At 40.8% G+C, this 14909-nt stretch overlaps 1 protein-coding gene across 3 annotated transcripts in view; it reads right to left on the bottom strand.

Annotated features, from left to right (window-relative positions):
* Positions 1–6166: 6166 nt before the first annotated feature.
* The window catches only part of grik2 (glutamate receptor, ionotropic, kainate 2), a 136438-nt gene continuing 127695 nt past the window's right edge, over positions 6167–14909 (bottom strand). For all 3 annotated transcript variants that reach the window (XM_076041018.1, XM_076041020.1, XM_076041019.1), the window contains one exon: positions 6167–8166. In XM_076041018.1, coding sequence (XP_075897133.1) covers positions 7913–8166 — 254 coding nt within the window. In that variant the 3' untranslated portion in view covers positions 6167–7912. The remainder of the gene's footprint in view (positions 8167–14909) is intronic.

The raw sequence follows: 14909 nt of genomic DNA, 5'->3' as shown, positions 1-14909 counted from the left end.
GGCTCATTGGGTGCTTACCACTCCTAAAGCTCTGATCCTTGAATCGCCCCTGGCGTCCGGTGCATTAAGCTTTTACCAATATAATAATGATCAATCAGGCCAAACATTAGTTGGAAATATGAAACAGTTTCTGCATGAAGCACCGTATGATTTTCAGAATATAACCTACACGTTGCACATATTCAAAATGTTGCCCTCCCATTACAGGCAGAACTTGGGAACAAACAATGCGCGATTGCCATTTACTTCTGTTTGGGGAACCAAAAACAGATTTTCATCGGGAATGGCTTTCCCATTAGCATAGAAATGAATATGATGACAGATAATGAATATCTGCCTCTTGATGCTTTGAGGCCAGCCCAAAATGATCAAGGGAAAAAAAAAAGGATTGTGTTACTGCCATTGTGAATGTGTGAATAATAGCATGCTAAGGAAAAGACAGAGCGAGAGATTGTGGTTCAAATGAGTGCTGGCGAGTGGAGGACAAAGCCAAGGTTACCTACAACACAACAGCCTTGTGTAACCTCCCTTTTTCCCTTCTCCCTTTCTCGCGCTCTCTCACTCTCTCGCGTGCACGAACACGCACACACACACACACGCATGTTATTATTTCTGTCATTTATCCCCAAGAATTATTCACAAGTCAGCAGCTGTGCATGCTTTTGCATGAAGTAACGTCAGTATCAAAACGTAACATCGTAGGCGTGGCAAAATAAAAATAAAAATATAGGTTAATAATTTGTGTGTGTCTGTGATGCTTGTACTCAGAAATGATCAGAAATATCATGAAGTACAATGTGTTCATGCTTTTATTTTGAGGGCAAAGACTAATCCCCCACCCCCGCCCTGCTACAAAATGTAGCAGTATGTTGATTTTGAAGTAGAAACAGCGACATCAAATGGTTACATTTGAGATTGCAACGTCTTTCACCCTCTCAACCCACAAACTACCATGGCCTGTGCGGCCAAACCAAGATACCTCGTCCAACTTTTTCGTATGGTTCATTTGAAGACGCAAGCGTTCATGGCAATTACGAAACAGGCTGCCAGGCAGCTGGATTGCTCACGGCTTTTCCTCCATGTACTGAAGTGATCACGTGTCATGATCAGCGAATATCACCTGGGCACATAGAAGCTGAGGTGAAGCGGCGGTATGGCTGCATGAGCAATACAGCCGTGAATCTAAAAGCAGTTAAACATGAATAAATTCCCAGGTGATGACAGATATGGCACCTCTGGACACGGACATTTATTTTCACCGGAGAATCACCAGAACCGAAATTCCATTTGATCAGTCTGATAAGGCACAATTGATCGCAGATCACAATCTGTGTGAACACAAACAAAATTAACTTATCTCAAACCATAATGCATTTCATTCTGCCGTTGTTAGGTTTGACTCTAGAAGCAGCATTAGGGAGGTAAAGAAGAGCGGGCGACTGATGCTAGGTAGGATTCATTCACACGGACAGTAACCTCACTAAAGATTTAGTGGCCATCGCAAAGATTTGATTTATACGTATTAGCTGATGTTACAGCTTAATGCATGTAATAAAGAAAAAAATATCACCGTCTAAATTTTGGAATTCTACAGTTTATAATGCCTTTCTTTCAATGAAATCATAATATGAAGGTGTGAAACATTAAAAGATCCTGAAGAGCAGTGATGTGCAGATGATGCATCATTAGACTTTGAAGCATTGAAGGAATTGAAGCAGGTCATCGGCCCTCCCCTATATTTGGCTCCGACAGATACCGCTGAACTTCGATTGTGGCTTCAGCAGTCACGTTGTGCGTCATTCTAGATGTCATCACTTTGGCATCTAGATGACCCCCACAGCTTGTTTTCCTGAGATGTATAAACATGTAAGTGAGGGTCATAATCACAGTGCTGGAACTCACTGCCAGCTCACGTCAGAAGCTGTCACAGCGACACCACCTTTGAAAAGACCCTTAAAGCAGTGGTTAATAACAAGACCTGCTCTCACGAGTAATGTTATCTTTTCTATGTGAATTGGAACTAATTCTGTTCGTAAGATCTCTGCATGTTTTATCTATTTGTCAAATTGTTTTGTGTATATATAATGTATTGTTTCTATGTTTCTAAAAAATCTGCCTCAGGACAATGGATTAAAATTAGCATCTATGCTAATTTCGGCATATTTACATTGATGCGTTTGCTGACATGTCAAGTGACGTGCATTGTCCAAATCAAATAAATAAATAAAATCACAAGAAGGTGTTGACAAACTCAAATCAAGTCATAACGAGAAAGAGAGAGAGAGGAAAAAGACACAAATCCAGCGCAATCTTACTCATCAGAGGGCGAAAAAGCTTCAAAAGAACATCTCGGAATATTATTGCCTTGGAGAACGCAGATTTATTCTGAAAATGATCTCCAACCCCTTTCTTCAATTTGTAAACATGCTGGAATCCATGCTGTCAAAGGAGAAAGCCTCAAATCATCTTAGTGCGGAACAGCCCATTACAGCAAAACTGGGTCACGTTCGTTAAATTACCTATTGCCCATGATTCATGTTTCTTTCTAGAGGCACATGCTCAAATGGCGCTTCTAAAACAGGAAATGAAATCTGGACAAGCAGCTTAACAGACTTTTGTACGCGTGACAATGTGGAGTGACGTCAAAGACGTCAAAAATAATGCAGGGACACTCTCACACTTTTTTTTTTTTTTTGTTTCAAATCGACACAGGATTGTACAAACAAAAAACAACTCAAAAACAGATTGGATAAAATGTACAGGTCATTATCTGATAAAAAAAAAATAAAGCACTACTGTAATTACTGCAGGTAATTCAGTACTGGGAAAACTGGAATTAACTGCATTTACAAATGTTGTATGCATTCATCCATTCAGCATTCATCTCTAAATGTTTAAACAATAAAATGTTTAATGTCGAAACATGAACACTCAAAATTCTTCGCTGGTAAGAAGAAACTGTGCAAGTAACAGCTATGAAAAAGGCTGCTTTATTATTTAGGAAGCCACAATGATACTGAAAACACCATGTAAAAAATCATGCAAGACTAAAAGCTCTGATTAAGCTCTAATCGCTGAAAATTTCACATTGCTTTTTAAATGTTCCGACATTCACAAAAAAACAAAACAAAACTGATGAGATGTTTTCAGAGGAGCAAAGATGTGACCTCTTACTTACTTAAAATTTAACTGGATGTTAAATTATTGATGGAGTTGGGCTGCAAATCCCCAAGTCTGGAAACAAGCCATACGACAGCAAGAGACAAACATTTTCAACCTCTCATTGGACTATTTTTGGACCATATTGATTATCGATTATCTAGCAGCAATTGCATTTTTTTAAAATTATATTTTCAGCTGTTTCTGACCCACTGCTACAGATAGTTTTCATTTGTATTTGTACAATATGGGTGCAGCAGGTTTTCCCACCGGAGAACAGCAACATTTCATTTTTCTAATCTCAATCTCATCACAAAAGCTGATGAGTGGAAGAGAAATTACGCAGCACCCAAAGAACCATGCCTGTCTTTATAACTCCAAGCTAAATGTAGCATTGCATCCCCCAAATAAATGAATTACACATATACAAGTTCTCCTTATACTACACCCTGGCCAATTGGGGAGAAAATGACTGACTGTGTGAAATTCCATTAGGCTTCTAAAGGTAATGTCAGCTGTATTTTTCATGTGTTATGTTGCTTACTAAGACAGCTTAAATATTGAATGCAGTGTAGAGACCTGTAAGTGCTCTCCAGCTGTCACAGGTAAGCAACTATGGCATTAAAGCACTTTAGTGCTTTCATTTACGTACCGACTGCATTTAGTGAGGCTACCACACTATAGTGAGGGCATCTTAAGGAATGCAAAAACCTCCTTATTTTTCCAGTGGTATCAACACCCTTTCGTGTGATCTCTTCACATTCATTCAATCATCAGATGCTATGAAACTATACAATACATATAAAAACCTTTGCTTTACCACTTTAGTTAATGCCACTTTGTAGTTGCCACTTACAAAGTACAGGTAATGCAGTACAGCAACTGCTTTGCTGGCATTACGAGTCTGCAGCCCTATCTGAACCTTTACCAACTGATCAAAATATGCTACGACATATCAGCATGTGTTAAATTGTTGAGTACATGAGCCCACTTGAAAGGGATTTCAGTCACGACCGCTTAAGTCAAAAATAAATTTTATTTCACTTGTCAATTCTTAATTTGGCTCTGTTCTGGGATCTCCCTGCCTGATTTATATGGCTAACATGTACCTCATGAGAATGTCAGACCACACCTACAGATGTGCAGGTGCATCTGTGCTTTTACGGAAAATTTGAGTTTGCTGCATTTGTTTTAATTTTCCCTACAATCAGATCTTTGTAATTGCGGGTTACCTTTGTATGCATTTATCACAAACTTATATCATATTTGAAGTTTCCTTGAACAACTTGAGTCTGGAAAAAATGAGTAGGAGGAATTCATGGAGAACACACAAAATCCTCTAAACCACCTTATCAGACCTTGTGTACATATAATTAAGATTAATGTCAAGGTCTCTTTGTGCCCAGGACACTCGAGGTCAAGCTAAAGAAGGTGGTCTACAGGACATACCCCAAGCTGGAGGCAGCTACCGTAGGACAAATCATTTCACAGCAGCGGCAGTTACGAGGCAAAAACTTGGCTGTGGGAGGAGTTTGGTGAGGCCACGGAAAATGACCTTAGATGAGACCCAATGCGATTACGACTAACTGCCAGGCCCCTCAGGGCGGAAAGGGAGGGTAGTGTGCAGAAGTCGCTGGACTTCCGTACACTGTTTGCATGGGCTGCCAACATCAATTAGTCTGGCAGTTGAAGGAATACTTCCAGGATTGCCTCAATCCCACCATCACTCGTTCCATGCAGGAAGCAGACTCTGGGAGAAATCTCTGGGGACACCAGTCGCTGAAGCAGTTAAACACCACCAAAACGATGGAGCCCTTAGGGTGGATGAGATTCCCCCTTGGTTACCTGGTTACCTAAAGGCTCTGGGATGTTGTAGGGCTGTCCTGGTTGACATGTCTTTGCAATATTGCGTGGATGTCAGGGGTGATACGACTGGAGTGGCAGACTGGGGTGGTGGTTCCCATCTTCAAGAAGGGGGACTAGAGGGTGTGTTCCAACTATCATGGGATCACACTCCTCGACTTCCCCCATAAAGTCTATGCCAGGATGGCAGAGAGAGGAGGGTCTGGTCGATTGTTGAACTTTGGATAGACCAATCATCCTAGTTATTGAACAGTGCACCTGCTCTTTACTCTCTTGAGGGTGGTGGAGGGTGCATGGGAGTTTGCCCAACCATTTTATATTTGTTTTGTGGACTTGCAGACTGGTTGTCTTCATATATATGAACAGAATTTCTAGTCGCAGCCGGGTGGGTCCAGGGTCCAGTTTTGCTACCTGGGAATCACATCTCTACTTTTTGCAGATGATGTGGTCCTTTTTTTGATCATGCATGATGGACCTGTAGTTCTGACTAGAGCAGTTGGCAACCAAGTGTCCTCATCCAGAAAAGAGTGGATTGAGGTCCTACCACAGATGGAGGAGTTCAAGTATCGGTGTCATACTCACGATTGGGGGTCAGATAGAGCGTCACCAATACGAGCGGCCAAAATCAATTCCCTCTGCTGGGTGGAAACCTATGTATCTCCCTTTGGGATAGGGTGAGAAGTTTGGTCATCCGCCAGGAGTAGGGTGCGACTTTCCATTGACCTCTGAATATCACGCCAACACCACAATAGTGTGCTGTTCTTTGTACTTTGCCTTGCATTAAAGGAACAGTTCAATATTTTTTGGTAAATTCGCCTTTTTTTGCGTTGTGCCTGTAGCCTTATAATCATGAGTAAATTCATCCCCTTTAATTACCAGTGCCTGTTGTCTCGAGATCCGGGAGGCAGAGACGTGAGCTGCTACGCAAACAAAATGGAGGTGAATGGTACAAGCCTCCCTTCCTCTAAACTCATCAAATAAATGTGTCTAAATGTAGACTTGACAGTAAGAATTTTAGTTCTACTCTTACCCTCCTCTTACCTTGCACACATTCCATCAGGAGAAAATTGTAAGCCAGAAAAGTTGTTGCCACATTTCTTTGATGCATGCATGCATATTTAATAGATGATTCAGACAGATGATTTGTGTATTTTTTTTTATTTAATTTTGGTTTTTAACTTGTGCATCAACCTCAAAGGATAAACTATGTGCACGCCATCTTTATTTTTTTTTTTACAACACATTTTTTCTTAAGTGTCCTTTCTTCTTTAACCCATTTTTCAAAACCATTTACATACAATGCTCAGTATTGGGCTCTAGCAGAGTATCAATAATCAACATAAAAACATTATGCTTCATCAGCAGTCTTCTTCTTCTTAACTTGGTGTGTAGACACAAAATATTTGCTTTAACCTGTATTAACATTGCTTTCTTCATGTGAAGTAAAAATATTGTTTTATTTAAATATGATTCTTTTACATGATAAAAATAGTTTTTTTTTTCTTTTTCTTCTTCAAAACAACAATAAGTCACAAACGCTTACCAGAATGTTTTGTACTAATCATTGTATTAATAGTACTAATTAGTATGAATCACCTCCATAGAGAATGGGTGCACCCAGGCTGCACACACCCTCTTGGTTGTGTGTGTGTGTGTGTGTGTGTGTGTGTGTGTGTGTGTGTGTGCGTGTGTGTCTGTGTGTGGAAAGTTTAGTGGGGTTTCTTAACGGCCCTACCAGCCAGAAGAATTATCCTTCTTTAATGGACGGACAACACTCCCTGTTTTGTATATAGTATTGATAAAAATCCTTACAAAACTTTTGATTATTTAAGTACAAAAACACTTCATTGTAGAAATTGCATGTGTACTGTGTGTAGAGCTTTGCTGCCAAAAAACAGAAAACAAACAAAAAAACACAAAATGAAAAGTGATGAGTATGCAAAGATTAAGGGACTGTTTGTTTACCTTAAAAATTGTAGATGAGGAGCATTAACGGCAGTATGTGAAGTGGAGTTTGTACAGGCATAAATAAGTAGCTTCATATAAAAACAATAAATAAATTAAGTTGTACTCAAAAGTGTATTTTGTGATTGTTGTGCAAGGTTCTTTGTCATTGATGTAAAGGGTGTGCACCTCAAAGAAATTGTAAGTACAAGTTAATACATGAACATTAATATTGCCCCTACTGCCTTAAGTATTTAAGCATATAATCTGCATCTAAAGATCACTCCCTCACACACAAATAGTTAAGACTTAAAGTATTAGTACTCTGAAACACAAATAAATCAAATCACTTATTGCCTTGATGTAGATCAATACTCTGTGTGACTAAGCAATGTCTTTCTATACAATGTGGGAGCACTTAATCTCCTAAAAATCATGTGGGCTTGGGTTTGAGTTTGGCTCGAGCCCATTCGCTCAATCTATTCACAAGTGCTAAAATAAACAATCCTTAACTCCTGCTTGTCAAGTTCACATTTACATGGTCTCCCTCGTTTGTAAGCATCGGTTAAAGCTGCTCAGCTAGCTTCTTCACAAATGTAAAACTGTGTAGAGATGACTTACAGACAGCAGCTAAAAGTGGTAGGTCCATTCCCTGCCCCCATTTTTTTTTCTTTTTAAATATCAGGCTCTGTCTTTGACTCCTGGATTTTCCAAGTCCCAGGCCTCTAGGTTTCTGCCTTGCCAAGGTGGTAAGACTAATGAGGTAACGTGCTGAATTTTCACCTTGGGTTAAGTTATTTCCACAGGAAATATTGTTGAACCTCTTATGCACAGGTTATTTATAAAAAAAAAACCAAACGATATATTTCATCACTACACCGACAAACCTCTGCTTTTATTCAAAGCAGCTCAATTATCAATGATTGAAACCCTGTGACAACTCTGTTCACCATTTCCCTCCGCCATTTTCCCCTGTGTCTCTGCAAACCTCCTCGCTGCAAGAGAGAGGGTGATAACATGGTCGAGATTCCCATTTCAGGCCATGGTCTCTTTCCCTGGCAGTCTGCGGTCGTTGAAAGTGTGCATGTTGATGACCTCCTCCGTTTTCACCATAGCGGGTGGCTGGGGCTTGTGTTTGAGCCTGCGTTGGCACTTCAGGGACACCTGCAGCTCCTCCACCATGGCACTGCAGAAGGACCGCTACAGGGAACAATAGGAAAAGCAAAATTGACTGGATGTAGACAAAAAAAAAGTAGGGACATGAAGACAGAAGTCTTGGAAAGATGTGTAAAAAAAAAAAACTGCTTTGAAAATTTTACAAGGTAAAGATGTTTTGTTAACAAAATAATAATCACTACATGGACTTCAGACACACATACACATATACAATTTCCCACACACATACCCCCCTAATTTTATTTTACTGTTACAAATTTTAATTTGTAGCACAGATGGACCCTTGGTATACAAGGATTTTTTTTAATTTTTTTTATTGTTTTTGTTTCTTTGAGTTCCCTTCCTATATTTTTGTTCAGCTTACATTTGTTTTAAATGCAAATCATTGAATCGCTGGAGATTTGGTTTAAACTGAAAGCAAAGCATTTCATCCAAGTCTGCATGACAAATTGTTATAAATGATTTATTCTTGTGAACATTTCAAATAGTGTCTACATCTCTTCAAGTCAGTGGGTAATATTAAGCTTAGCAAAGGCTGTATTTTTTAACAAGTTTTGTTTTCTACAATTGCATACAAAATAAACGGTCAGTATTTTTTGAAACAATTGGAGTTTCTCCAAAAATGTCCTTTAAGTTCACTGTAACGGAAAGGCAATGTGTTTTAACTATGGCTCCTTGAGTGAAGAAGCTGCTTCTCCACTTGGAACCAATTATCTTTACTTGGTATGGAGGTGATTTCACCAAGGTCCAGATCATTCTTTTTCTCATGGTCTAAGAGTCCTTCAGGTGCCTTTTGGCAAACTTCAGATGGGCTGCCATTTGCCGTTTCACCAGTGACAGTTCCTTTTACTTGATTCTTGGTTTATTCTCTGACATGCGCTGTCAAATGTGATGCCGTACAGACAGACCTATCAACTCAATTTCTCACAGGTGAACCCTAATTAAACTGCAGATATATCTTAAGGATGATCAGTGGAAACTGGAAGCACCTGAGGATGGCGGATTTCAGACATTTCGGAATAAGGCTGTAGCATTAAAAAATGTGGAAAAAAATTAAGTGCTGTGAGTTTGCATGCACTGTCCAAAACAACTAACACCACCACCACGGCCCTGCAAGGTGCTAGGGCTAAACAATGTGTCTAGGTTCCAATTATAAATTAATCCTGTCACGTCCTAGACAAGTTGCCAGTTGCCAGTTGCCAGTCACAGGGCTACATAGAAAGACAAGCAAACATACGCCAATTCACAGCAATGGAAAATTTAGAGTTCCCAATTGTCCTCACATGCATGTTTTTTGACTGTGGGAGGAAGCCCGAAGTACCTGGAAAATCCATGCAGACACAGGGAGAACATACAAACATAAAACATAAAAACCAGGATTGAACCTGCAACCTTCTTGCTGTGAGGCAACAAGGCTAACCACTGTGTCACTGTGTCGCCCACCTTCGAACATGGTGAGGAAAAACCTAAATGGTAAATGGTATACGGCCCCAACCGCCGTTGATACCACCACCTCTGTGGACTACATCTCATTCATCTGTGTTTGGATGCATCTGTTTGTACCATACAGTATATGGTTGTATTGGCTGGGACTCTCAAGATCTAAGGATGTGTCTGTGTTGACGATATATCACTGGCCCCAAGGGACTGCCAAAGATTGCTTAGCTGGGACTCTCCACCACCTGAGAGCCCCAAAGGGACCTCTTCACCATCACCCTCGAATGCCAGGATTCCTGTGGGCTAAGGCCCAAGGACAGCATGTGTCACAGCACTGTGTTCAGAAAGGCAATGGTCGCAAACCAGTCCACTGCATTGATGGCCTGCCTCACTCTTACATCTTGCATCTTTGGAAACAAAAAGTAGCGGGAGAAAAATCCCTCTGATGATTTCTTGGGCTCCATCTCCGCCATGGCTTCCTTAGCTGGAGCCCAGGTATAGCTTCCATTTTCAGGAGAGAGGATAACTCACTCCACAGGACCCCTGCCTGCAGAGCATCTGCTACTGTCAAAAAAGATGTCACAGAAGGCCTGGGAGCACATTTCACGCAGTGCCCCTTACTCATGGTGGACACAGCCCAAGGATCCTCTCCCAAGTAAAACAGGCCTTGTGATAGGCCATTGAGACCTGAGGAATAACAAGGCTTTGTGTATCAAAGTCTGGTGTTGCCACATCCTGATTTCCTTAGACTTGTTTGAGCTGGTTTCAGAGATCACCCTATCCACAATACACCTGTTCTGCAGATAGCAGACTTCACACCTTGTCGCCTACTCCTGTCACTTGAGAACCTTATTGAGAATTCTCTTGTCCATTTACAGTTATCCTGAGCCTTTCTTACCAGCTGTACTGCAGTCGGCCTAAACATGGCTGTGGGCCTCACCGGCAACTCCAGTAGCACCTCACAGGTGGAATTGGCGTGTGACTGAATAATCTGTATCTCTTACTCCTATCACAAGAACAATTTTTTTCCAATTTCTAATTGTGACTCGAAATGTCACTCTGGGCAAACCACTGGCTGATTTTCACCAGTCTGTGGACCTTAACACCCTGTGGAATAGGACTCACCAGCTGCATGCACTGGGGAAAGCAGCCCATGATCTGGTCCTGCTCAAACCCTACTACACGTCCTTAAAATGTTTACTCAATGGACCTTTAATACCACGTTGAACCTAGAGAGGACCAAGTTATCAAAATTCAAGTCATCATCACCAAAAGCAGTCAAATTGGAGCACCATATTAAATGGAAATAGGGATATCAGACAGGATGTGGAACCTGACGTGATGAAAGGAAGATGTCCAAGTTGAAGTTGCCGAAGCAATCAAGAGCCTGAAAAAACAACAAGGCACCGGGACTTACCTTCCTGTTTAATTTCACATGGCACTTAAAATGTTCCTGCTGACTGGAGACATGAGGTCATTGTGATGCTACCCAGGAAAGGAATTCTCTGTGATTGTAACAACCGGGAATTGGAAATCACACTGCTGTTTAACCTTGGCAAACTAATGTAATACTCCAACACCTGAAAACCGAGGTGGGTAATATCCCTAGAGAAGAGCATGCAGGATTCCGGAAGGGAAGGTCCTGCTCCGACCAGATTTTCACCTGTCGGAATGTCGTTGAACAATGCCAAGAACTCCAGACGTTCCTTGTAATCAGTAACATTGATTTCAAGAAGTTTTTTGACAGCATCCACCGGGAATCAATGTGGCAGATTGTTTAACTGTACGCATGCCATCCAAGTATGTGAACATCTTAACCGTACCTTAACCAGTGGCATTACAGAGGACTGACATTGTGACTGGCATGAGAGAGGGTTGAATTGTGGCTCCCTTACTCAGGATTGGGTGGACTGACCAACTTAGAGTTTGCAGATGGCCTGGCACTGATGAATCACACCCACAATGCACACTAAGAGATGACCAATAATCTCCATGAGCATGGAGGGAATGTTTGTCTTTGGATCAGCCATAAGAAGACCATTGCCATGACTTCTGGGTAGGACCAACATCACCCACCAATCTCTCTCTAGATGTACATAACAATGAGTACGTTGAAAACTTTACCTACCTCTGCAGCAATGTCTCGAGCTTTGGAGACGCATAAAAAGATGTCCGGACAAGAATTCGCAAAGCTGCACAAGTATTCCACCAGCTCTGCAAAATGTGGTCGTATAAGGACATAACGATGGCCATCAAGCTGCACCTATGCATGTCTGTGGTCATTCTAACAGCGACCTACGTGTGTGAGACATGCCACCATCACTAAGATCTTGGATGTCTTTCACCAACAGTGCCTCAGAACCGTCTTTAGGATCTCATGGTAAGACCACACCACCAACGAAAAGGTGATGAAAAGAAAAGGGGTGCCGCTCCTGGCTAAAAGGGTTCTGTCAGGAGAAGGAGACTGGCTGTCCACATACTATGTCTGCGGCAATGAACTAGGTGCCTTCTGGCAGCCAGTTCATTTCCGCAGGCGTTTAAATGGAAGTTGAAATAGGTTAAACTCCTCTCGTCTCAAATTGACACATTCTTAAGGATGTGAAAATTCTTATCCGCATTTGACCCAACTGGGTACCATTGTCATAGTCTTTTGAATGACCTCCCGGCTCCCCATGGGGATCGCCATATCGGCGATCCCATTTCCCCTGATGCAGACAGACACAAAAGTGATCTATGGCAAAATGTATATTGTAAATTTGGCGATGAGATGAAATGAGACAAGACAAGATGAAAATGTAAGTTTCAATAAGAGAGTAATAACCTGTTTAAATGACAAGACACTCAAAAATCTAGTGCTTTGTTTTCTTAACTGTGGATCCTGAATTGGTCTTTGATTGACATGTCATGCCCGTGCATGTGACATGCATTTGCTCACGCACACTCCCTCCCCATAAAGAAAATAAGTGATCCATGAGTGCACTTCAAAACCTCGGCAACTGAACGCAAAATATTTGTTAAGCTGTACTGCCCACACATATATTTGTGTAAGTGTATAATTGCTGTAAAATAGAAGCCATTTGGTTTACCCAAACTGAACTGAACTGCCAAGTGTGATGCTGGTGTGACGTGGTTGAAAAAAACAAAAACAAACACTGTGGACTTATTTGATGCAACTGAAGACTTGTTCTACAGCAAGTTTCTTCACACTGATTCGACACACACACACACACACACACACACACACACACACACACACACACTCTGTGAACACTTCTACTCTGGCAGCAAGATTTTAAGAGTTTAGATCTTGGCAATCCAGTTGCTTTGTAAGGTTACAATAAATTTCAGTAATCCTTTAATATAGGCATTAAAACCTGCCTCTCATTTTACTTTACTTTAATGCACTTAATTACAATATAAATGGCATATGTTACTTCACTCTGCACCATTTTGATATTGATTGGCCATAGAGGCCATAGCAAAAAAACATACTGTCATTGCTATACCTAAAAAAAGCGGTGACATGCATGCTGATCCAAACAATCATAAAATAAGTGAATGATGGATGGATGGTGACTGATTAAAACATCATTACTTTAACTCTTGGCTCAAAGCTGCTTGTGACCTGCGTAGAACAAATCACTTGACACCCTCCATCAGGAATAATGGACTAAGTAGAGGTCTCAATGTGAAGTCAGACTGCGTGTGCATCCAAATTGCATGCAGGTGTGTGTGTATTTGTCTGCCTGTGTGCTATAGCATGATGAGATGGGGTTCCTCACAAACAGCTGACGGTCTCTGCACTCTCGAGTCAGGTTAGTCTGTTGCAGCCCAGCAGCCTCAGCAGCAGGAAGGAAGAAGGACAAAAAAGCAAGAGGAGAAAAGGCAGTGTGTGTCCATATGTTGTGTGTGTGTTATATGTATATATATATATATACATGTATATATATATATATATATATATATATATATATATATATATATATATATATATATATATATATATATATATATATATATATATATATACACACAAACACACACACTGAGAGGGAGTAAAATTAGTGCATTTGAGTACATTTGCCTGTGTTTACTGTCCCTGTTAACAACATCCTATCTGAGAAAACTACAAAAAAACAACATGTAGACAATATTGTCTATATAGTGTTTTAATTACATTACAAACGGACCAAGCGGTTAGTCAGTAGTGTAAGTCATACCTGTCACTCAGTGTGGTTACTGAAAGGGGGTGCTGTATTTATTTGCAATCTCTTGTGTAACTCTTGCATTGTAAGGCTCCTCTCTTTCTCTGGCCACAACAGTGAGGCAACTTCACACATCTATTCTTCTTGATGTAGCTAGCTGGAAAATCAGTCTTCCGAGGATAAAGGAATGCACAACTCCCATGGTGGATAGATGAGAAATTAAAAAAAGACAGTGCCTTTACAAGTTCATTTTTCCTTGACCTCTGCAGGGTCTCGTGAAATGAACTTGTTAAATATAGCGTGGTGAAATACAGTAAGTTACATGAAAAAAACAACAACAAAAATGTAATGAACAGTGAACAGTTGTTATTTTAGTGGAATAATCAAAGGTATGAGGACAATTTGATAGAATGTTTCACAATACTTTTTTCTTTAGCAAGTGTACTTTTTTTTTTTATCAGAGAACCCTTTGAGCGATTTACAGTTAACGAATGCATTTTTTTTTGAAAACAAACCCTTTAACTCAAAATATATGTATTTAAGTAAAAAAAAATAAATAAAAAAAACTGAATATTAGAAGTGCCACTATATGTGTGTATATTTGTGTGGGCAGTTTGCAGCCGAGTGTGACGCAACTGGGGTGAGGAATAGCACTTACATATCTGAGGCCGTGGTCCTCAGCCAGAAAAGGGTGGATTGCTCACTCCAGGTTGGGAGGACAGGCCTAAACTTGCCAAGTGAAGGACTTCAAGTACTTAGGGTTCTTATTCACGTGAGGGTGCGAATAGAGGTAGATTGACAGAGAGATTGGAGTAGTGTCAGCAGTGATGTGGACGCTAAACCAATCCATCGTGTTAAGACGGTTTACCGGTCAAACTACCTCCCGACTCTCACCTACGGTCATGAGCTTTGGGTCATGACCAAGAATTAAGGTCGAAAAGTCCTGCTGATTGTCACCTCCCGAAGGATGTTAAATTTGTCCATCGCTTTTGACCCATACCCTGAGGGGCGGGGGCGGGGGGCAGTGGGCAGAAGCAGTGCTACCCTCAGGAATTGTTGGGTGATCTAAGTTAAACTGCAAATACTGAGCACCAAGTAGGCAGTCAACGGGCACCATTTTTATAG

This window comes from Nelusetta ayraudi, unplaced genomic scaffold, assembly GCF_046127955.1.
Source record: "Nelusetta ayraudi isolate G7.1 ecotype Tasmania unplaced genomic scaffold, CSIRO-AGI_Nayr_v1 ptg000063l, whole genome shotgun sequence".
Taxonomy (NCBI): Eukaryota; Metazoa; Chordata; class Actinopteri; order Tetraodontiformes; family Monacanthidae; genus Nelusetta; species Nelusetta ayraudi.
The sequence above is the reverse complement of the archived record's forward strand: the minus strand, read 5'-3'. Positions and strand labels throughout refer to the sequence as shown.